Below are 21,588 nucleotides of genomic sequence, written 5' to 3'. Positions count from 1 at the left end.
ATTTATTTTTGATTATCTATTTTAAATATAGTAGTTTGTGTGTATATTAATCCCAAGCTCTTAATTTACCCCTCCCCACCATGTTTCCCCTTTGGTCCCCATAAATTCATTTTTAAAATCTGCAAGTCTGTTTCTGTTTTGTAAATAAGTTCTTTTCGCTGGTGCCATTTTAAGGGTTAGACCGGAGGTCAGGGCCTCCCTCACCTCACCCTAATACCAGCCGTGAGGTGGAGCCTCAGAGAAGGCAGCCCCATTCGCTTCCCATCCTGCCCTGTCTTCTCCATTCTGCAGCACCAAGGAGCCACGGTGGGGTGACGGACCGGAGGGCCAGGGCAGGGGAGGCACCCCGAGGGAGGGAACGCCTGGAGGCTCACCCCTCCTCCAGCCCCCAGCTTTGCTGGGCCATCAGTTAAAGAACTGGTGTTTGCTCTGGGCCAGACCCCACGGTCAGAGGACCATGGCCCAGTCTGGGCAGAGAGGCCCTTGCAGAAGAGAGCCAAGAAGACGTGTCCTTCTGGAAGCAATTGTCTGTGGGCGTTCAGAAAGGGCAGTGGGGATCGTTAAGAGCCAGTATGGATTCAATAACCCCAGAGCTTAAAAAAACAACACAAATTCTCGGGCTCCACCCTGAACTGACGGGTTGAGAAACACTGGAGCTGGGAATTTGTTTCTTTAAGTCCCCCCATATGATCCTGATGGTTCTCTATGTGTGGGAACTTCTGAGCTGTAACATTCCACGCCAACTTTAAAATCCATTACCAGAATGATCACCGGAAGGGGAGGCTTTCTCAGGTGCCATGTGTCTGTACTCGATCACAAGACTTCCACTGCCCTGGGGGCTTTGTGGCCCCCTCAACACATCAGGAGTCCACACGAAGGAGGACTTCTCTGGTGGTCCAGTGGTTAAGACTCTGCTTCTACTGCAGGGGGGCAGGGGTTCTATCCCTGGTTGGGGAACTAAGATCCCCCATGTCATTTGGTGCAGCCAAAAGGGAAAAAAAAAGAGTCCACGTGAAGGAGCACGACCCCACCCTGGCTGGAGGCCTCTCTGACTGCTGTGGAGGTGTCCCTAGCTCTGCCCAGAAGATTGGAAGATCAGACTTCTAGATCAGACTTCTCTGTCAGCCAGAAGAGAGTTCAGATGTCAGATTAGGAACCAGAAGCCCTCCTCTGTAGGCTGGATGATAGGTGGCCTCAGGCCAGATGAAACTTCTGGGACAAATATAAATCCTGGCACTTCAGCTTAAAATCAGGTGGGAGAGATGTGGCTTAGCAGCGGTTCATGAGGAAAAGAGTTGGAGCTCCTCACTGCTCGTGGGCAGGGATGAGTCAGGAGTGTGGAGTGGCTGCCAAGGACGGAGGTGGGAAAGCCAGAAGTGTTCATGGAAACCCACAGAAACCCCGGCGACAAGGGTTGGGGCTCTGGGAATCCTGTGGTGGGGAGGGAGGGTGTTTCTTGCCTTGACCATGGCTGAGGGGCTTGTGTCCCCTTTCAGATGGTTATGTAGAAACCAGAGTGGTCTAAATGGTTGAAGGAGCCTGGGGTATTTAGCCTGCTATAGAGAAACTACTAGATGTGGCTGTTTTCTAATAGCTGCAGGGTTGGGACTGGGGCAGAGGGAATGGATTATTTTTCTCCATAGCTCATATCCCTTCCTGCATGGAAGTATCTATTTGTTTTTATTGCCTCTCTTCCCCTGAAACTGAGGCACATGAGACCTGAGATTGTCTTATCACTCTGTTGCCAGTGCCTGGCCCGCAGTGGGAGTTCCTCCTTTGAAGGAACAAAGGAGGCAGGGATTTCCCATCTCCAGAGGCCTTGAAAGACAGGGTTGGTGAAGAGAAGAGGTTGTGCCCGGGGTGAATCGTTGGACTTAGTGGCCTCAAAGGACCCAACTCTATGTACTCCTGGGTTCCCACACATATAAGACAACATCAGTGCTTATACACCCTATATGCACCGGGACACGTGTCCACACACTGCGACCTGGAGTGGGGGCCTCGTGCCTGAATCCTCAGAGGGGTCTGTGCTCCATTCCTACCTGGCCTTGAACCCATTAGGCCTTGCCCTGAGCAGCGCTCAGTGGAGAATGGTAATGACTGCCTCTCTTCAGCGCAGCCAGACCTCCACACCCCTGGGCTGCGTGCTCACCCTACCCTGGACAGCGGGCCCTCTTGGCCCCTGCAGGTGTCCCGGGAAGGGGCCCAGAGATGCCTGCTTCTCCTGTGTCTCCAGTCAGCGTCTCTGAGAGTGGGGTTCTCCTTGTCCAAAGGAAATTCCATCTTGGCAGCAGAGGGCTGAGCAAGAGAGAAGTGGCCGAAAGGGGACATTTCAGCAAGTTTGATTTGGTCTGCTTCAGGAAGTTTTCTTCAATTTCCACAGGACAACATTTCCACCATTTATCCATATCACAGTCCATTCTGGGCCAAAAGGAACCAGACTCTGGTTCCCTCTGCTCAAGAGGCTGAGGGCCTGGCACCTGGGCTACCATCCCTTTTGCCCCCACCCCCTAGCCCCACCCAGGAGCCTCCTCATTTTCCTTCATGGCTCCTCAGTCCACCCTCCTGGCCCCGGCTTCCCTGCTGGCCCAGCTCCCTCACCTCAACCTGTCTGCCCAGCCCCCATTCCAGACCTTCTCTGCCCAGCCTTGCTCCCCCATCTTCCCTTCTCATTCCTTTGGCCCAATCCCTTCTTCCTAGTCCCTTCTGCCCAGCACCTCCTGCCTGGCCACCTCGCCACAATGCTCCTTCAACTCGGACCTCTTGCTTTGGAAGCCTTGAGGCATCTGGCCTGTGTTCCCAGGGTGGACTCAGAGCCATCTCCTTGGGTTTTATTCCCACGCCCACTCTGCCACCATCTACCATCCTATTTCCCCTGGAAATAGGATTCTTGTCTGGACTCAAGCTTTCCAGAGATTTTCCACCAAGACCAGTCCTGAGGCCCTGGGGACACTGGAAATTTTATGGGGGAGGGAGGGATTGGGCGGGGGGGGCTGTAGTGCTAAGTCAGATATCTGGGAAGAGCCACAGTTTATCCTCCAAGAGGCTGAAGGGGAATGTCTTCAAACCTGGGGATTTCCAAATCCAAATGAAAGGTTTTCTTGGTTCTGTTGTTCATGTCTGGTTCACAGTTTGAGAGGAACCAAGTTTAAGAGAATTCAGATTTGGGAGTTCCCCCGTAATAAAACAGTTTTACTCCATAACAGAAAATTTTGACTCCCCACCTCTCACCCCAGTATTCCCCCTGGCCTCGCTTCCCTGAATTCCTCTCCTCTCTCTCTGACCCAAGCAAAACTTCCCAGCTCATCTGACCACCCTGGCAAGCCTAGGAATGCTGAGGAACTCTGTGGCTGGGCAAGGGACCACAGCATTCAAGACAGTTGGGCAGTGAGAGGGACAAGTGGGTGCAACATCTGCCTGGTTTCTACACCCGCCCAAAGGAGGCAGTTCCCAAAACAAAACCTCTAGAAGGCCCCCTCCCCAGACCTAAGCCTAAGGGCTTAGGGCCTAAGGGGCCTAGGGGAGACAGGGCCTAGGGGAGACAGGACAGACAGACTCGTAGCAGGGACTCAAGAAGAGCCCCAAGCAATGGCTCAGCAAAGAACCCAGGCATGCCAGTGCCTGCAGACCTAAGGGCCTAGACCTAAGGGCCTAGGGGAGACAGGACAGACAGACTCGTAGCAGGGACACAAGAAGAGCCCCAAGCAATGGCTCAGCAAAGAACCCAGGCATGCCAGTGCCTGCACTCAGGGGCAGGGATGGGGTGAGGAGGCTGCTAGGAGAAGATTCCTGAGGGTAGAGGGTGAGGTGGGTGGAAGGAAAGTTGTGAGCTGAATTGCGAAGAGAGAGAAAATAAGAGATTTTGTGAAAAGGAGAGGTGTCCTGAGAGGTGAGAGGTGGAGTCTGGACATCCAGTCTTCAGCTCTGTGGAAAGAGTACCACCATCCTGGCCTCCCATCTGGCATGCACCAGCGGCAGACCTTGGGCCGGGCACTTAAAAACCCTCAGTTAATGAACCTGGCGTTTCAAACCCCTGCTAGCTTCAGATTTCTCAAACGGAGCGGGTAGGTACTGATCTTACAAAGTTGAGACTCAAGAGCAAAACGCCAGGCACTTGTTGCGTTCTCAGTCGGGGATGTCGCCCCTGCCTGGCTCGGTAAGGGCGCCACAGCGCCCTCTGCTGGCTGCTCAGCCTAAGGCGGCCCGCCTCCCACGCAATCCCTTTCGTTGACCTTTTCCTTCAGCCGGCTAGTTGGTCTGTCGGTTGGTTGGTTGGTTTTCTTTCTTTCTTGTTGAGGTGAGAGTCACATTAAAAAATTAACCATTTTAAAGTGAAGTGCTTTTAACACGCCCACAGTGTTGTGCAACCATCACCTCTATCTGGTCCCGAAACATTTTCATCCCCAAAAAGGAAACCCTGGATTTAGGCTGTAGCTCCACAACCCCTGCCTCAAGTCCCAAGTAACCCCCGATCTGTGTTCTATTTCTATGAATTTACCTGTTCTGGATAGTTCATATATAAATGAAATACCATATATGATCTTTCATGTCTGGTTTCTTTCACCTGGCATAATGTTTTCAAGGCTATCCATTTTATGGCTGAATAGTGTCTTCCATTATATGGATATACCATAGTTTTGTTCATCTGTTCCTTTGTTGATAGACATTTGGGTTTCCTCCTCTTGGCTCTTGTGAGCAGTGCTGCTGGGAACATGTATACGTGTACTTGTTAGAGTACATATTTTCAGCTCTTTGGGGTATATAACCTAGAAGTGAAATTGCTGAGTCATAGTGTAATTCTATGCTAAATTCTTTGAGGAACTGCCAGACTGTTTTCCACAGTGACTGAACCATGTTACATTCCCACCAGCAATGTATGAGGGTTCCCATTTCTCCACATCCTTGCCAACGTTTGTTATTTCTCTCTCTCTCTTTTTTAAATTATAGCATCCTAGTGGGTTGGAGAAGGAAATGGCAACCCACTCCAGTGTTCTCGCCTGGAGAATCCCAGGGACGGCGGAGCCTGGTGGGCTGCCGTCTATGGGGTCGCACAGAGTCAGACACTACTGAAGCGACTTAGCAGCAGCAGCAGCAGCAGTGGGTGTGATCTAGTATCTCACCATGGTTTTGCTTTGTGTTTCCTTAATAACTAATGATAATGAGCTTCTTTTCTTGTGCTTGTTGGCCATTTGTATATTTTCTTTGGAGAAAGGTCTACTTATGTCCTTTGCCCATTTATAAAATTGGGTGATTTGTCTTTTTGTCTTAGGCAGGTTTCTTAACCTCTCTGAGCCCATTTCTTCACTGTCACATGAGGATGCTATTGCCTAATGGCAAAGGTGTCATACACTAACCTACATGACTAACATACATTCCCCGGGGTTGGGAATGATAAACATTAGCTGACTCTGAATTAGGCTATGGTTAAGGTGACCAATCATCTGTGTTTCCCCAAGATGGTCCTGTTTTGGGCACTGAACATCCAGCATCCTGGGAAACCCCTCGGTCTCAGGCACATTGGAACAGTGGGTCATCTTTATCTGGTCCCAATATGGTAAATAGTGTGTGTCTTTGCTGCGTTGTCCCTCTAAACCTCAGTTTCCTCACCTAAATGTCTCATAGAGTTTTCATAAAAATCAGTTGAGCTAACTGATTGAAAAGTTAATCAGAAAGGTCTAGGAAAAATGAGTAGTGGTTTCCCCCCAGATCTTAGCTGGAAGTACAAAAATGGGACCCCAGCCACAAAGGAGGATTTCCTGGCCTTGAAGCTTTAGGGGCTACTCTTCATATCATCACAATTCCTCACTGTATAGTGGGAACTTGTTAGGAATGCAGAAGCTCAGGCCCCTCAGACCTGCAGAAACAGACTCTGACTCCCAAGTGATTCTTATGCACATTAAAACTTGAGAAGCCCTGCTTTGTATCAGAGGCTTTGAAGCAGGGATGATAATTCCGGATATGAAAAGTGTATCAACAAATTCATCAGAGTAGTATTTAAAATAGAAAAATAGAGCATAAAAACTGGAAACTAAGTGCTCCCGAATAAGGAGATAGTTAAGAAAATTATGGGTTTTCTTCTGAGTAGATGGTCATGATTCATTTACAAATGATTGTTAAAAGACCATGTTCAACATCAGAAACTGCTTCAGATATCATGAAACATGACAGAACCATCCACACAACTGGATAGTCAGCAGGATTATAGCCACGTGAAATTACATCCAGATGAAAAAGACTAGAAGGAAATATGCCAGAATGGGACCAGGTGATAGGTGGAGGAGGCCTGTTTTTGTTTTGTTCCTTGTTATTCTAATTCTCTGTGGTTACATGAAATATACTGATGCTGTCAAAATCTCTGGTTGACTGATAGATACTCCTCCAAAAGCCCACATATTGAATCAGTGTCAGGATAAGATGATTCTTCCATTTCCATGAAGTGTCAGGGAGTATTAAAAAGTACTTTGTCTAGAAAGTCAGTTCACACCCTCTTTTCAAGCCTGGTCCAAACCCCTCTTTCAGCACCTTCTCAGGTCAGTCTCACGCATCCTGACACCTCTTTATCCCAGGCTTTTAGCACCATATCAAAGCCCCTTTGTCTAGCCTGGGTCCCTCCCTTCCCAGGCTAGCCCAGGGGACCTACTTTCTCCAAGTCTGTGATGACAGTGTTCCATGTGGTTTATTTCAGTCTAAGGCTTGAATGCCTCAAGAGGGCAGATCGAGGTTAATTATGTAGGTGCGTGAGGTGAGGGAAACTGAAGGAGCAGTCCCTGAGAGCTGGCCTCACTCCCCGGATTTCATTTCAGCCATTCAACAACAAAAGTTAGTCTAGTCAAAGCTATGGTTTTTCCAGTAGTCGTGTATGAATGTGAGAGCTGGACAATAAAAAAGGCTGAGCGCCAAAGAACTGTTGCCTTCAAACTGTGGTACTGGAGAAGACTCTTGAGAGTCCCTTGGGCAGCAAGGAGATCCAACCAGTCCATCCTAAAGGAGATCAGTCCTGAATATTCATTAGAAGGACTGATGCTGAAGCTGAAGCTCCAATACTTTGGCTGCCTGATGCGAAGAGCCGACTCGTTGGAAAAGACCCTGATGCTGGGAAAGATTGAAGGCAGGAGGAGAAGGGGACGACAGAGGACGAGATGGTTGGATGGCATCACCGACTCAATGAACATGAGTTTGAGCAAGCTCCAGGAGTTGGTGAAGGACAGGGAGGCCTGGCGTGCTGCAGTCAATGGGATCACAAAGAGTTGGGCACAACTGAGCGATTGAACAACAACACTCCAGGAAGCAAGTGTTTCTTTCTTTCTTTTTTTGTAAGTGTTTCTAATACTATCTGGGAACAGAGACCTAAAGTGCTGGGCGAAGGTTGCACAACCAGTGAGTGGCAGAGCCAGGATGAGAACTCAGGCCTTTCTGTCCTCGGAGACCTCAGAGACAAAAACGAGTGACATGTTGGTCCACACAGAGGGCGCTTCTTGACTAGAACTTTTCAAACTTTATTGTGCCAAATAATGCCTTGGGAAGCTTGTTTAAATGTGGATTTTGATCCAGCAGTTTTGGGGTTGCGTCCTGAATTCTGCAGGTGGCACTACCAGTAAAGAACCCTCCTGCAGGAGACATAAGAGATGTGGGTTTGATTCCTGGGTTGGGAAGATCTCCTGGGGTAGGAAATGGCAACCCACTCCAGTATTCTTGCCTGGAGAATCCCGTGGACAGAGGAGCCTGGCGGGCTACAGTCCATAGGGTTGCAAAGAGTCGGACACGACGGAGGTGATTTAGCACACACGCACCTGGATTCTGCATTTCCAGTGAGCTCTCAGGTGAATCTGATGTTGCTGGTCCCTGGGCCACACTTTGAGTAGCATGGATCTAGAAGACATTTTCGTTGGCCTTGTAAGGCCTCCTAGAGCAGTGGAGGCAGGCAATGGGTTACCCAGTAATCTCCTCAGCATGTCCTGGGTTGGACCCAGCTGCCTGGCCCACCATTCTCACCAGCACGGCCAGCCTGGCTTCTTCAACAGGCCCTGCAGGGTGCACTTGGTTGCCTGCCCCGGCATTTCCACCTGCCAGTTGGCTGGCAGATGATGGGCTGATGGTGACAGCTTAGCCAGAGTTCCTGTCCAGAAACGGCTTGAGCTCAGCCAAGGTAAATGCTGCCCCGCTGTCAGAAATGAAGTGCCTGGCAGGCTCCCGGCATGAATAATTGAGGCAGAAGAGACACTGTAACAGCAGGCGCTGAAGATGGAGCTGGGGATGGTTTTGAGGAGGCAGCCTCCCCAGTCAAGACCTTTCCTGGAAAGGTTCAACAGATTCATCATAATAGCTCCCACTTTTCAAACCCCTACTGTGGATGCTGGGCTAAGAGCTTTATGTGCTTATGTTTTTGTCTAATCCTTGCAAGAGCTCTGTGAGAAAGGTTACTGATGAGGGAACTGATGCTCAGGGGGGAGAGGAATGTGTGGCATCAACTATTATATAGTGGGGCTAGTTGTTGAACTCGGGTCTGCTAACTCCACAGCTCCTGCCCTTGATCCTAGAGGTACCCCAGGGGCCACCGTGGGTGAGGTGGTAGAGAAGGAACTAGCACAGCATGCTGGGTTCCGGGCCTTCTCTTTTCTCCCTGCAGAGTGCTTTACTTTGATGTAATTTATGTACTGCGCCTCCATGGAAGGCTAATTGGAAGAAAGGGTTTCATGGCCAGAAAGATTTGAAAGCCACGTCAAGCTGCTTCCCCACATGAATGTGGTTTACCCACTGGGGCTTCTTGCAGGCATTTCAAGGAAACACAGTTCTCTTTGGCAGACTTGCCAAGAGGTCTGGCTTGTGCTGTGCTCTCTGACCTTCTGTCATGTGAGGTCACCCCCATCACAGCTTCAAGCCTCTAGCCACAGTGCCTGGAAGGCTGCCCTCTGGGGTAACAGGTCTGCCTCACAGATAGCAGGTCAAATGTGGTGTCAGCTGTGAAGTGTGTGAATTCCTCAGGTGAGTTCACTGCCAGGCAAGCCTCTAAATCCTTTTCCTTTGTTGTGCCCAGTCCCTTCAGCTGTGTCTGACTCTTTGTGACCCCGTGGACTGTAGCCCGCCAGGCTCCTCTGTCCATGGGATTATCCCAGGGAAAATACTGGATTGGGTTGCCATTTCCTCCTCCAGGGGATCTTCCGGACCCAGGGATCAAACCTGCATCTCCTGCATTGGCAGGCAGGGTCTTTACCACTGAGACATCTGGGAAGCCCTTTCAGGAGACATCAGTTCAGTTCAGTTCAGTCGCTCAGTCGTGTCCGACTCTTTGCGACCCCATGAACTGCAGCACACCAGGCTTCCCTGTCCATCACCAACTCCTGGAGTCCACCCAAACCCATGTCCATTGAGTCGGTGATGCCATCTAACCGTCTCATCCTCTGTTGTCCCCTTCTCCTCCTGCCCCCAATCCCTCCCAGCATCAGGGTCTTTTCCAATGAGTCAGCTCTTCGCATCAGGTGGCCAAAGTATTGGAGTTTCAGCTTCAACATCAGTCCTTCCAGTGAACACCCAGGACTGATCTCCTTTAGGATGGACTGGTTGGATCTCCTTGCTGTCCAAGGGACTCTCAAGAGTCTTCTCCAACACCACAGTTCAAAAGCATCAATTCTTCTGCGCTCAGCTTTCGTTATAGTCCAACTCTCACCTCCGTACATGACCACTGGAAAAACCATAGCCTTGACTAGACGGACCTTTGTTGGCAAAGTAATGTCTCTGCTTTTTAATATACTGTCTAGTGAAGTTGCTCAGTCATGTCTGACTTTTTGCCGCCCCATGGACTGTAGCCTACCAGGCTCCTCCATCTGTGGGATTCTCCAGGCAAGAATACTGGAGTGGGTTGCCATTTCCTTCTCCAGGAGATCTTCCCAACCCAGGGATCGAGCCCGGGTCTCCCGCATTGCAGGCAGACGCTTTACCATCTGAGCCACAAGGGAAGCTCCAATATGCTGTCTAGGTTGGTCATAACTTTCCTTCCAAGGAGTAAGCGTCTTTTAATTTCATGGCTGCAATCACCATCTGCAGTGATTTTGGAGCCCAGAAAAATAAAGTCAGCCACTGTTTCCACTGTTTCCCCATCTATTTGCCAGAAAGTGATGGGACCAGATGCCATGATCTTAGTTTTCTGAATGTTGAGCTTTAAGCCAACTTTTTCACTCTCCTCTTTCACTTTCATCAAGAGGCTTTTAGTTCTTCTTCACTTTCTGCCATAAGGGTGGTATCATCTGCATATCTGAGGTTATTGATATTTCTCCTGGCAATCTTGATTCCAGCTTGTGCTTCCTCCAGCCCAGTGTTTCTGCATATAAGTTAAATAAGCAGGGTGACAATACAGCCTTGACGTACTCCCTTTCCTATTTGGAACCAGTCTGTTGTTCCATGTCCAGTTCTCACTGTTGCTTCCTGACCTGCATACAGATTTCTCAAGAGGCAGGTCAGGTGGTCTGGTATTCCCATCTCTTTCAGAATTTTCACAGTTTATTGTGATCCACACAGTCAAAGGCTTTGGCATAGTCATTAAAGGACATATATATGTGGAAAACAGTGAAGAAGGCTTCGGATTGAGTGGCCTGAGGAGGCCATTTAGAACCTTGTATTAATTAGGATACAGATTCAGCTGTTGTAAAAATGACCAACTGACAGGGAACTTAGACATGAAAGAGATTTGTTCCTCTCTTGCATGTAATAGTGTGAGCATAAGTAAGCAGGAGTTGTAGTGTCTCCATGGTGTTAGAGACCCAGCTTCTCTCTACAACATTTATCTGTTATGTTATGGTCCAAAATGGCTGTTTCAGCTCCTGCCATCACATCTGCATCCCAGCCAATGGAAACTGAGAAAGGTGAGAGCCCCTTAATTCCTACTGAGGCCAGTCATTCTTCTCATCTTCCATTGGTCAGACATAGTCATATAGCCACACGTAGCTATAAGGAGGGCAGGGAAATGTGGTCTAGCTGGATGCCTGTGTGTCTAACAAAAACTGGGCAGTTCTGCTACTGAAGGAAGGAGAGGAGGATGATTACTGGGAGACAGTTGTCAGTTTCTGCCACGAGTGGACTTGCACCATCAAAACTGCATGCCGTGGCAGCATGATAAGGGACCTGCAGCTGCAGACAGGAAGCACCCCCATGGCTGGTGAATTCCAAGCCACCACCAAGTCCGGAAGCCAGTGGCGATTGACTTTGTAGAAGAAAAAGCATGGCAGCCAAGGAAAAATTCTCCCAGAAATTTAGTTTCTCATTTCTCTCTTTCCATGCAGATTCTTGCTATCTATGCTGGCGAAGGACTGTCTAGAGTATCCCTCAAAATCCTTCCTCTGATCACCCCAAGAGTACAGCTATTCTCTTTAGGGCTCTTTTATTGCCAAGGAGCCATTCAAGATGTCTTGGGAAAGATTTATAGAGAGAGTTCAGAGACTTGCCATGGGATCCATGGGCTAGAGATGAAGCCTGACCTTCCAGCCTGACCTCGGGCCTAGAAAACCATGAGGAACCAGGGCTGCTTTTTCTGTCTTTCGAGACCCTCCTCAACTCGGTCTCTTTTTCACTTATCCAGCATATATTTATTGAAGCCACATGTGAGGGCTGGCTTCCTTCTCCTTTCTGTGGAGCAGCAGTCACACTTAGGACAAGGCCCTGATTACACCAGAGGCCCTGTGCTCCTCACTTGCTGCCCTGCGCACTCTCAGTCACATGACTGAGGACGCTTCCTCTGGGTTTATTGTTTTGGTTTTTGGTCAGGTGGCAGCATGGGGAACCTCTCTGCCCAGGAATTGAACCCATGCTGCCTGTGTTGGAAATGCAGTCTTAACCACTGGACTACCAGGACCTGCTCCAAGTCTGAGCAGGTGGAATCAGGGTTTCCTTGCATGGCCTGAAAGCATCTCCCTCATTAGCTTCACTTCCTTGGAGAAGAGCTTGAGGAATCAGGAGACGTCCTTCCTTCCTTCCCTCCCTCCCTCCTTCTTTTCTCCTTTGACAGAGAACTGTTTTTCTCATCCTCTCCCCTTCCTAGCATCTCAAATTCCTCCTATCCTGCCCCACTCCAGATAGGAATACAGCCTAAGGGACATGCTTCAAGCTGCAACTGTACCAATTCAGAACTTTTGACTGGAAGGGCCTCCTCAGGTGATGGTACGAGCATTTGGGGAAGAGAAGACGGGGAGCTGGAGGCACCTTCCTGTGTGTCTGATGTCCTGCCAATGGGAATGCTGTCCAGAGACTTGCTTCCTTCACAAGTGGCTCCTGTGTCTGTCACCTGCATCAGTGATGGGGGAGGATGCTGTCCTTGTTGGAGCTTCAGCTTCAGCATCAGTCCTTCCAGTGAATATTCAGGGTTGATTTCCTTTAGGACTGGTTCGATCTCCTGGCTGTCAGTTAAGATGTGCCATTGGAAGGCTTCTTGGGAGCTCCAAGAATGAGTTGATCCTGTCCCAGGATTCCCCCAGTAGCACACAGCCTCCTCAGCAGAGCAGCACTGGCTCGGGAGGTGGGCTGTTTGTCCTTCACGCGCAGAGAACTCAGAGTAGCAGGCTGGTGAGACACATCCCCAGTCACCCCACCCTTTGCCTCTTAGGTGACATAGCAAGAGATGTGTCAGCGTCTGTTTGGGCTTCACAACTGCAGAGCGTGGCTTCTGTGCAGGGCTCTTATTTCCAGTGCTTGGAGGTTTGGTGAACACTGTCCCCAGGTGAGTCCCAGGGATGAGGTGATGGAAACCAGACCCTTTTCCAGGCCTCCAAGCAGCTGTTTTAAACCTGTTCCCCATGAGCTACTCTCTCGCTTTGTTTGGTAGTAACATCCCATCCGGCTCTCTAGAATGCATGGCGATAGCAATAAAACAAAGGAAGAGCAGGCTTTCAACAAACTATGCTTTGAAATTATGAATGGTTGGTCATTCATTTATTAACATATTCTCCAATCGAGCGCATACTCTGCTTAAACCCCATAGGTGGGACTTCCCTGATGGCCTAGTGGTTCACACTCCACACCTCCAGTGCAGGGGGCACGGATTGCATCTCTGGTTTGGGAACTAAGATCCTACATACTGTACAGCACAGCCTAAAAATAACCCACTATGGGTAAAGGCTGACCTTATTTGTGGGGAAATTATGGTCTTCTAGGTAAGGCAGGTATGGACATAACAAGTCTAAAAGTCAAATCAGTCATCGCAAGTGTGCAACACATGGAGAGGCAGAAGTCCAAGGTGTGATGAGAGTGTAACAGGGACATCAGGAAGCCACTCCTGATGAAAGAGCACCTGAAGCAGTGACCACCGAACTGAGGTCTGAAGGACCATGAGGAGTCAGCTTCTGAACTGAACGAAAAAGAGGTTTTGAGGCATAGGAAATACCAAGGTCCTGAGTCAGACAAGCACTTGGTGATTTCAGGAACTGAAAGAAGCCCAGCTGGGCTGGGGCAAGGAGAGCAGGGGTGGGGGTGGGGAGGGGAGACCTAGGGAGGGAGGTGGTGGGGGGAGGGGCCAGACTACCGTGTATCAGGAAGAATTCATGTTTGCATATAACAGAATGCTGAATGTGAGGCCTTAACAAGCATTCCTCCAGGGACCCAGGTTCTGTCTAACTGTCCACTCCACTATCCTTAGGATGCAGCTCTTATCTTTATTGCTTCCCTGGTGGCTCAGATGATAAAGAATCTGCCTCCAATGCAAGAGACGAGGGTTTGATCCCTGGATTGGGAAGATCTCCTGGAGAAGGGAATAGCTACCCACTCCAGTATTCTTGCCTGGGGAACCCCATGGACAGAGGAGCCTGGCAGGCTACAGTCCATGAGGTTGCAAAGAGTCGGACATGACTGAGTGACTAACACTTTCACTTGTCTTAATGCTCACAAGATGGCTGTTGAAGCTCCAGTCATCACATCTGCATTCCAGGCAGGAATAAAGAGAAGGGCAAAGGCAAGAGGGATGAGCAGTCAAATTTGACCTCTTGTGAAAGGCCCTACTAGAACCTTCAGTATATCTCATAAGCCAGCCTGCATCACATGGTAAGCCTAAAGTCATCCAGGGAATGAAGTTTTTTAGTTGACTACATTGCTGCTTGCTACAAGATCAATGTGCTATTAATAAAGAAGAGGGGTAATGAATATTGGATAGGCGAAGTCTAGAGTTTGCCTCACAGGGCCTTGGAGGTCATGATAAGGAATGTGGCCTTCAATCTGAGTGCAGCTGGGAAGCCACAGAATGTTCTAAGCAGGACTGTGACAAGAAGGGGGAGACATTGAGGGTTGCCCCTTTGAGGCACAGCATCACACAACTGTGGACTTCTGTATTAGCCTCCTAGGGCTGCCATAGCAGAGTATCACAAACCGGGTGGCTTAAAACAATAGAAATTATTCTCTCACAGTTTTGGCCAGAAATCTGAATCAAGGTGTCAGCAAGGTCACAGTCACTCTGGAGGTTAGGGTAGAATTCTTCCTCGCCTCCTCCTAGTTTCTGGTGGCCTCTGATAATCCTTGGTGTTTCTTTGTTTGTAAACTGCATCACTCCAATCTCTGTCTTTGATGTCACATGGACTTCTTCCCTGTGTCCCGTCTGTGTTTCTGTATCTGAATCTTCCTCTCCTTTGTTTTGTAGCAATCATATAACAAGCCTGTCATTGGATTTAAGTCCAACCCTAATGCAGTAGAACCTCATCTTAACTTGACATCTGCAAAGACTCTTATTTCCATATATGGTCATATCCAAAGCACTGGGGGTTATCACTTAAACATAGCTTTATGAGGGACACAATTAAACCTTCTGTGCGTTCGAAAGGACTAACTTGGTGGTTAGTCCACGAAGTCAAAGAGGGACTTCCTTGGTGGTCCAGTGGCTAAGACTCCCAACTTCCAGTGTAAGGGGCCTGGTAGGGTTCGATCCCTGACCAGGGAACTAGATCCTGCATGCCGCAACTACGACCTGACACAACCAAATAAATTGATTAAGTTAAATAAATATTTTTTAAAAAAGGACTAGAGAGCCACCTAGACCCTGCTGGGCTCTGTTGGCTGCTCATGTCCTCCTCCCCGACTTTTTATGAAAAGACAGCCCAGGAATTAGGGAGGCAAGTTTACTTCCAAAATCTTGACTGTGCCAGGCACTGGTCCCTCTTACTTCTATAAAAGGGCAAAAGGAAGGTTCTGGGCTCCCTGCACAGGCCTCGCTCGCCTCGCCTCAGCAAACCCTTCTCGGGTATCAAGGATTCAGGGACCTTGAGCCGTGGTGCAGAGGTGATTTTCGCCTGTCCTTCTGTGTCAGAGGCTCAGAGTTTGAGGCGGTGGGTGGAGGTTGGAGAAGATATCTAAATGGTGGGCTGAATAGCATCTAAACTAGGTTTCCTTTCTCCAGGCAAAATTTTAGGCCCACTGATGCTGTTTAATAAACCACTCCTTTGTTGGACCTAGTGGAGAGAAGAATGGAGCGCTAGCTGTGTCTGTGGCAGGTGGTCGCAGCTGAGCCTGAATTGGCTTCAGAGTTGCGGTCCTGCAGACTTTTAGATGAACAGTGTTGGTCAGGGCCCCTTGTGGTTGTTCTTTGAGGTGGAATAAAATCCACTCACCACGTGATTCCCTGGAAGCACCTTGAGGGCCTTCGGACTCCTCTTGGGCACATTTGTTCATGTGTTTTTGCATGAGTTGGTGTGCAAGGGGCTTTCTTCCTTGGCAGGTTTGTTTTTTTTTTTTTCTGGAGCTTCTTTATTTTTTTAAAAAATTGAAGTATAGTTAATTCACCAGGTTTTCCTGGTGGCTCAGATGGTAAAGAATCTGCCTACAATGCAGGACACCCAGGTTCGATTCCTGGGTCAGGAAGATCCCCTGGAGAAGGGAATAAGAGAGGAGCCTGGCGGGCTACAGTTCATAGGATCGGAAAGAGTTGGACAGGATTGAAGCAACTTAGCATGCATGCATACATAGTTTATTTACAATGTTGTGTTAATTTCTGATATACAGCAAAGTGATTCAGTATTTTCTCTATATTCTTTTCTATTCTTTCTATATTCTTTTCCACTATGGTTTGTCTCAGGGTACTGAATAGAGTTCCCTCTGCTATACGGTAGAACCTTGTTTATCCTTTCTATGTAAAATACTTTGCACCTGCTAATGTCAAACTCCCAGTCCATCCGTTCTGTACATCCCTCCCCCGTTCTCTATGTCTGTGAGTCTTCTTCAATTTCGTAGACAGGTTCATTTGTGTCATATTTTAAATTCCACATATAAGTGATATCATATGGTATTTGTCTTTCTCTTTCTGACTTACTTCACTTATATGATAATCTCTAGTTGTATCCATATTGCTGCAAATGGCATTATTTCATTTTTTTTTATGACTGAGTAGTATTTTGTTGTATATATGTGCCACGTCTTCTTTATCCAGTCATCTGTCAATGGACATTTAGGTTGTTTTCATCTCTTGGCTATTGTAAACAGTGCTGCTAAGAACATAGGAGTGCATGTATATTTTTAAATTATAGTTTTGTCTAGATATATGCTCAGGAGTGGGATTGTTGGATCATACGATAATTCTAGTTTTAGTTTTCTGAGGGACCTCCATATTTTCCATAGTGGTGTCAGGTAATTTTGGGGGTTGTTTTTTGCTTTTTTTTTTTGGTGGTCAAGATGGGGACACCAGCACATATGATTGGAGATAGGAAACTTGGAGACCCAAGGGGGAAAATATGACTTCTAGTCTTGGGCAGGGGGTGGGATGAGGGAAGAACCAGAAGCTGAAGGGGCTGCTTTCTTGAGGGAGGCTATGAGCACAGATATTCCAATACCTGCGGGCAAGCTGAGATGCAGTGCTTCCTACTCTGGGCATCTTCTAGGACCTCAGGGCAGATGACTGTGGCAGCAGTGGGAGGCCTAAGGTTGGCCCCCTGCTCAGGAGGTTTCATGAGTAAAACCAGAAATTCAACAAGCATGGGCCCAGGTGACTCTCACAAACAGTACCTGTGAGTCACCCCTTGAGGACTCCTGTGGATGGTGGAGGTCCTCACTGGGCAAGTCAGGGGAGAATAACAATAAGAAGGTTATCTTTAAGCTGAGCATTGAAGAGGAGGGATCTGCCAGCGGAGAAAGCAGAGCCACTCCAGGCAGGAAGATCGGCATATGCAAAGGCCTGAGTGACCAATGGTGGCCTGAGACTATTGGGGAGGTGGTCTGGTGAGTGGATGCCCAAGGGTGCATAGGTAAAGGAGAGAGAGAGAGGTGAAGCTAGAGAGAGGGTGGGGCAGGCTCATGGTGGAACCTCCCATGCATGGCTGAGGTTTGGGTTTTCGCCTTTGGGCTAGTGGGAGCCCCAGATGGCTTATGAGAAGAGGAGGGTGGCCTCATGTGTTTCTGATTTTTTAGATCTGCATGATGTCTGTGCTAGGAATGGGTGGAGGGGCCGGCAGTCTAGAGGCTGCAGGGGAGGAACCAGGCAGTAGCCAAAGGAAATCGACCCCCCACCCCCACGCCCACCCCCACCCCGCCTAGCCCCGTGTTTCTCCTGCTCATCTTCCCCCAGCCCTGCCCCAACCCCAGGCCCCAGAGAGTATCACTTGTCAGAAGAACAGAGTCTGCCTCCGGGCGGGTGGAGAGAGCAGGCGACCCTCGGCCCTGCTCATGCTGGGACCCGGGCAAGGGCTGGCTGGGCAGCTGGCGGCTTGGCAGGGAGAACATGGTTAGCTCTGCTGTGTCTGCAGCCACTGCCGCCCGACAGCCTGATTAATGACCCGCAACGCCCGGGGCTCTGCACGGGTCAGCAGCCCCACGGCTGTGGCAGCGGCCAAATGGACCTGCGTGCTGTGCCTCCGCTCCTCGTCGGCTGTGCTCCCAGATGGGCTGAAATGCTTTGACATGGCCTCCTCTCCAGGCTCTTCCACTCTTTCTGCTGATTGTTTCCCAGCCTCCTTTAAATCCTGCCCCTAAATGCTCCCTTGCAGGAGAGGCTTGACAGAATTAACTCCCAGCCCTCTGGATTCTGGCTTATTCTTTATTTTGTCCCAATCAGGCACATAGTAAAGCTTAAAAATATGTCTTGAAGGCATCATTGCTGCTTCTTTCCCCGTTCTCAACTCTGTAGTGACTCGTATGGGCCCTGTCTTATTTCTCTGCTAGAGGGTGTCTGTTTGGGTATTCCGTTTGCATGGGTCCCACCTCCTCCATCAGACTAGCAGTGCCCAAGATCAAGGATCTGCCTCTGTCTTTAGATGTGTAGCTTCCAAGATTCAGAGTTTTCTTCTCTGTTAAATTGGGTGCTCCCCAGGGCAGGGGGCTGTGTCTGCCCCTCAGTCTGGGAGCTCCCTGAAGACAGGGCTTGGTTTGGGGCTGCCTTATCTGTTGCTCCTTCACGTCCCGAGTTGAGCTCTGCCTTGGGTGTGCTCTGGGGTGGGGGTGAGGTAGCGGGGAGCGGAACTCAGGGCTCTAGGAAAAAACCCCTGTCCTGTCCTGGGGATGGCAGAGTGGACCACAGGTATAGCAGGCATGGATTTAGCTGGAGCAGAGCTGTTGAGGGGTGTAGCTAGGGGGCAGGTACTGAGCTCTCCAGGGCCAACAGCATCCAAGGGGCTCCCAGGCCTAAACCAGCTCTTCTGGGCTATGGTCTGGGAGGACCATGAATTCTCTATCCAGACATCTGGATGGACGAGGTGCAGAGGGTGGTTGCTAGCATCCTGTTTCCCACCCTCCTGTGGGCTCTGTCTTGGATAACGACAGGAGGACAACCACAGCTACTACATGTCCCGTCTGTATGGCCCCAGCGAGCCCCGCAGCCAGGAGCTGTGGGTGGACGTGACCAAGGCCAACCAGAGCCAAGTGAAAGTTCACAGAATCCTCTCCAACACCCACCGGCAGGCTTCGGTGAGTGCCCCAGTCCCTGGCAGCACTACCTTGGGCTGGGAGGCTGGGGGCCAGCCCACTCTGCCTGGTCAGTGGGCATGGCTATGGCCTGAGGTCTGGGGTCTGGGGAGTGCCTTCCCAGGGATCCTAGGGGGCTTGACCAGAGTTGGGGTGCCCACCTGTGGTCCTGGGGGCCTGCCCTGGACATGCCTACCCCCCACCCAATCCAGATAAGCATGGGGCGGTGTGACTGCCCAGCCACCGGGTCTGCAGCTTGGCCGCACTGACTCTCTCCCATCCCCTGCAGAGAGTGGTCTTGTCCTTTGATTTCCCCTTCTACGGGCATCCTCTGCGGCAGATCACCATAGCAACCGGAGGTAAGGCCTTGTCTGTGGGGCTGGGAGAGGGTATGGAGATTTCAGCCAGAACCTGGGACCTAGCTGGGAAGGTTCACAGGTGACAGGGTTTTATAGATGGACTGGGGTGGGTCCCACATTGTGGGCCCACAATGGCTCTCTCTTGGGGCCCCAGTCTCAGGTGAGAGGTCATGAGTGTTTCGGACCACCTCCCTCACGTCTGCTGACTTAATTGTGTGTGTGTGTGTGTGTGTGTGTGTGGATGTGAGTGCACATGCATGTGTGTCTCCCTCTGGGTGAGCACAGGCCAGTATGGGCTGTCCCTCGGCCCTTGTGCTTCTGAGTCTGTGAATGAGAGGGAGGAGACTGCACCAAGAGCCTGTTTCCTGGAACCAGGCTCCCTGTTGATATGAGGGAGCCCATCTTGGATTCCTGTGCACTTCCAAGGGACAGAGATGGGTGGAGGGGCAGAGAGAAACTTCTTTAGTCTGGCCTCCTTTTGCTCTATATACACCAGACCCAAGCCCACCATGTGATGCTGGGGGGTCAGAGGTCCAAGACTCACTTCCAGCTCCATCTACACTACTCCTTCCTGCACGAGGAAGCAAGTCCATCTCTGATGATTCATCTACACTTCTTCCCACCCCAGGCTTCATCTTTATGGGTGACGTGGTCCATCGGATGCTCACAGCTACTCAGTACGTGGCCCCTCTGATGGCCAACTTCAACCCTGGCTACTCTGACAACTCCACAGTTGCTTATTTTGACAATGGTGAGATCAGAGCTCAGAGTTTAATTCATCCAGCTCCAGGGATGCCTTGGTCTAGCCCCTTTAGAGGCGCCCAAGGCCCAGAGAGGGCAAGGGACTTGCCCACAGTCACACAGCAAGGCAGCTACCCTACCTTTGTGTTCATTTTCCTCCCTGGGGACAAAATGCCTGCTCCCTGATGAGAAAATCAAATGAAAACAATTGGCTCTCAGTAGAGATGAAATAAATATTAGAGAACTTGATTGTTTCTTACTCTCCCCAGGTTGTCCCTTGAGAACCAACCTTCTACCCCAGGTGAACAGAAGTTTCTACTGTTTCTCCTCCTTTTCATCTCAGGGGGTCAGGATAGGCAAGAAGGACAGGACAGTGCTTGGGGTTGGAGATGGTACAGGTACAATCACAGTACCTGCTTGGGGGTGGGGAGGTTGAATCAGGGTCTCCTGGCTCCTCTCCAGCTTGAGAGCCAGACTGTTTGTGGGCTGCCCAGCTCCTGCCTCCAGTCAAATTTGCAAACTGACCCCATCATCGCTAAGGACACCAGCTGGTGTCCCATCCACATGGGCCACCATTTCTGCAGGCCCCTGCTCCCCACACGACCTCCCTGTCCAGCCAAGTCTCTGCTCTCCTCACCAGGGACAGTCTTTGTTGTTCAGTGGGACCACGTCTACCTCCAGGGTCGGGAAGACAGGGGCAGCTTCACCTTCCAGGCAGCTCTGCACCAAGACGGCCGTATTGTCTTCGGCTACAAAGAGGTGAGTGGGCCGTTCTTTCATTCAACAAATATGTTGAGACCCTGTAGTGGGCCAGATGTAGGGTGTGGTGCTGGAGATACAGAAGTTCACAGGATGGCTGCCGGCCCATCTTTGTGGAGCTGAGAATCTGGCTGGGGGGATAGATAGTAACTGTGGGGGGTGGGGCAAGTGTTCTTACATAGTGATGCCAGGAAAGCCTTTCATGGGGCTCTTTACCTGAAGAGGAGCCTGGGAGGCTCTCCTGAGGAAAAGAGTTGAAATCTTCAGAACGTGTAGGAGTTAAAGACGCAAAGAGGAGGGTGAAGTGTGTTCTGGGAGGGAGCAAAGCATATACAAAGGCTCTGTGGCAGGACTGAGCCTGGCTGGTATAAAGCATTGAAAGAAGGCGGCCTGGGGATTTCCCTGGCAGTCCAATGGTTAAGTGTAGGTGGTGTGGGTTCCATCCCTGGTTGGGGAGCTAAGATCCTACATGCCTCCTGGCTAAAAAAGCAAAACATAAAATAGAAACAATATTGTAACAAATTCAATAGTACAGCACAGTACAGTTCAGTCGCTCGGTCGTGTCCGACTCTTTGCGACCCCATGAATTGCAGCACGCCAGGCCCCCCTGTCCATCACCAACTCCCGGAGTCTACCCAAACTCATGCACATCGAGTCGGTGATGCCACAGCCATCTCATCCTCTGTCGTCCCCTTCTCCTCCTGCCCCCAATCCCTCCCAGCATCAGGGTCTTTTCCAATGAGTCAACTCTTCACATGAGGTGGCCAAAGTACTGGAGTTTCAGCTTCAGCATCAGCCCTTCCAATGAACACCCAGGACTGATCTCCTTTAGGATGGACTGGTTGGATCTCCTTGCAGTCCAAGGGACTCTCAAGAGTCT

At 50.0% G+C, this 21,588-nt stretch overlaps 1 protein-coding gene across 4 annotated transcripts in view; it reads left to right on the top strand.

The window, feature by feature from the left end:
- PLXDC1 (plexin domain containing 1) overlaps positions 1–21,588 on the top strand; it is a 65,778-nt gene that overhangs the window by 11,948 nt on the left and 32,242 nt on the right. For 3 of the 4 annotated variants that reach the window (XM_043904380.1, XM_043904381.1, XM_043904383.1), the window contains exons 3-6: positions 18,709–18,852; positions 19,139–19,208; positions 19,837–19,959; positions 20,590–20,708. In XM_043904380.1, coding sequence (XP_043760315.1) covers positions 18,709–18,852; positions 19,139–19,208; positions 19,837–19,959; positions 20,590–20,708 — 456 coding nt within the window. The remainder of the gene's footprint in view (positions 1–18,708; positions 18,853–19,138; positions 19,209–19,836; positions 19,960–20,589; positions 20,709–21,588) is intronic. The other variant, XM_043904382.1, reaches the window with a different exon arrangement.

Source organism: Cervus elaphus, chromosome 5 (assembly GCF_910594005.1).
Source record: "Cervus elaphus chromosome 5, mCerEla1.1, whole genome shotgun sequence".
NCBI classification, from domain to species: domain Eukaryota; kingdom Metazoa; phylum Chordata; class Mammalia; order Artiodactyla; family Cervidae; genus Cervus; species Cervus elaphus.
Note: the sequence above shows the minus strand (reverse complement) of the source record. Positions and strands in the feature narration are given on the sequence as shown.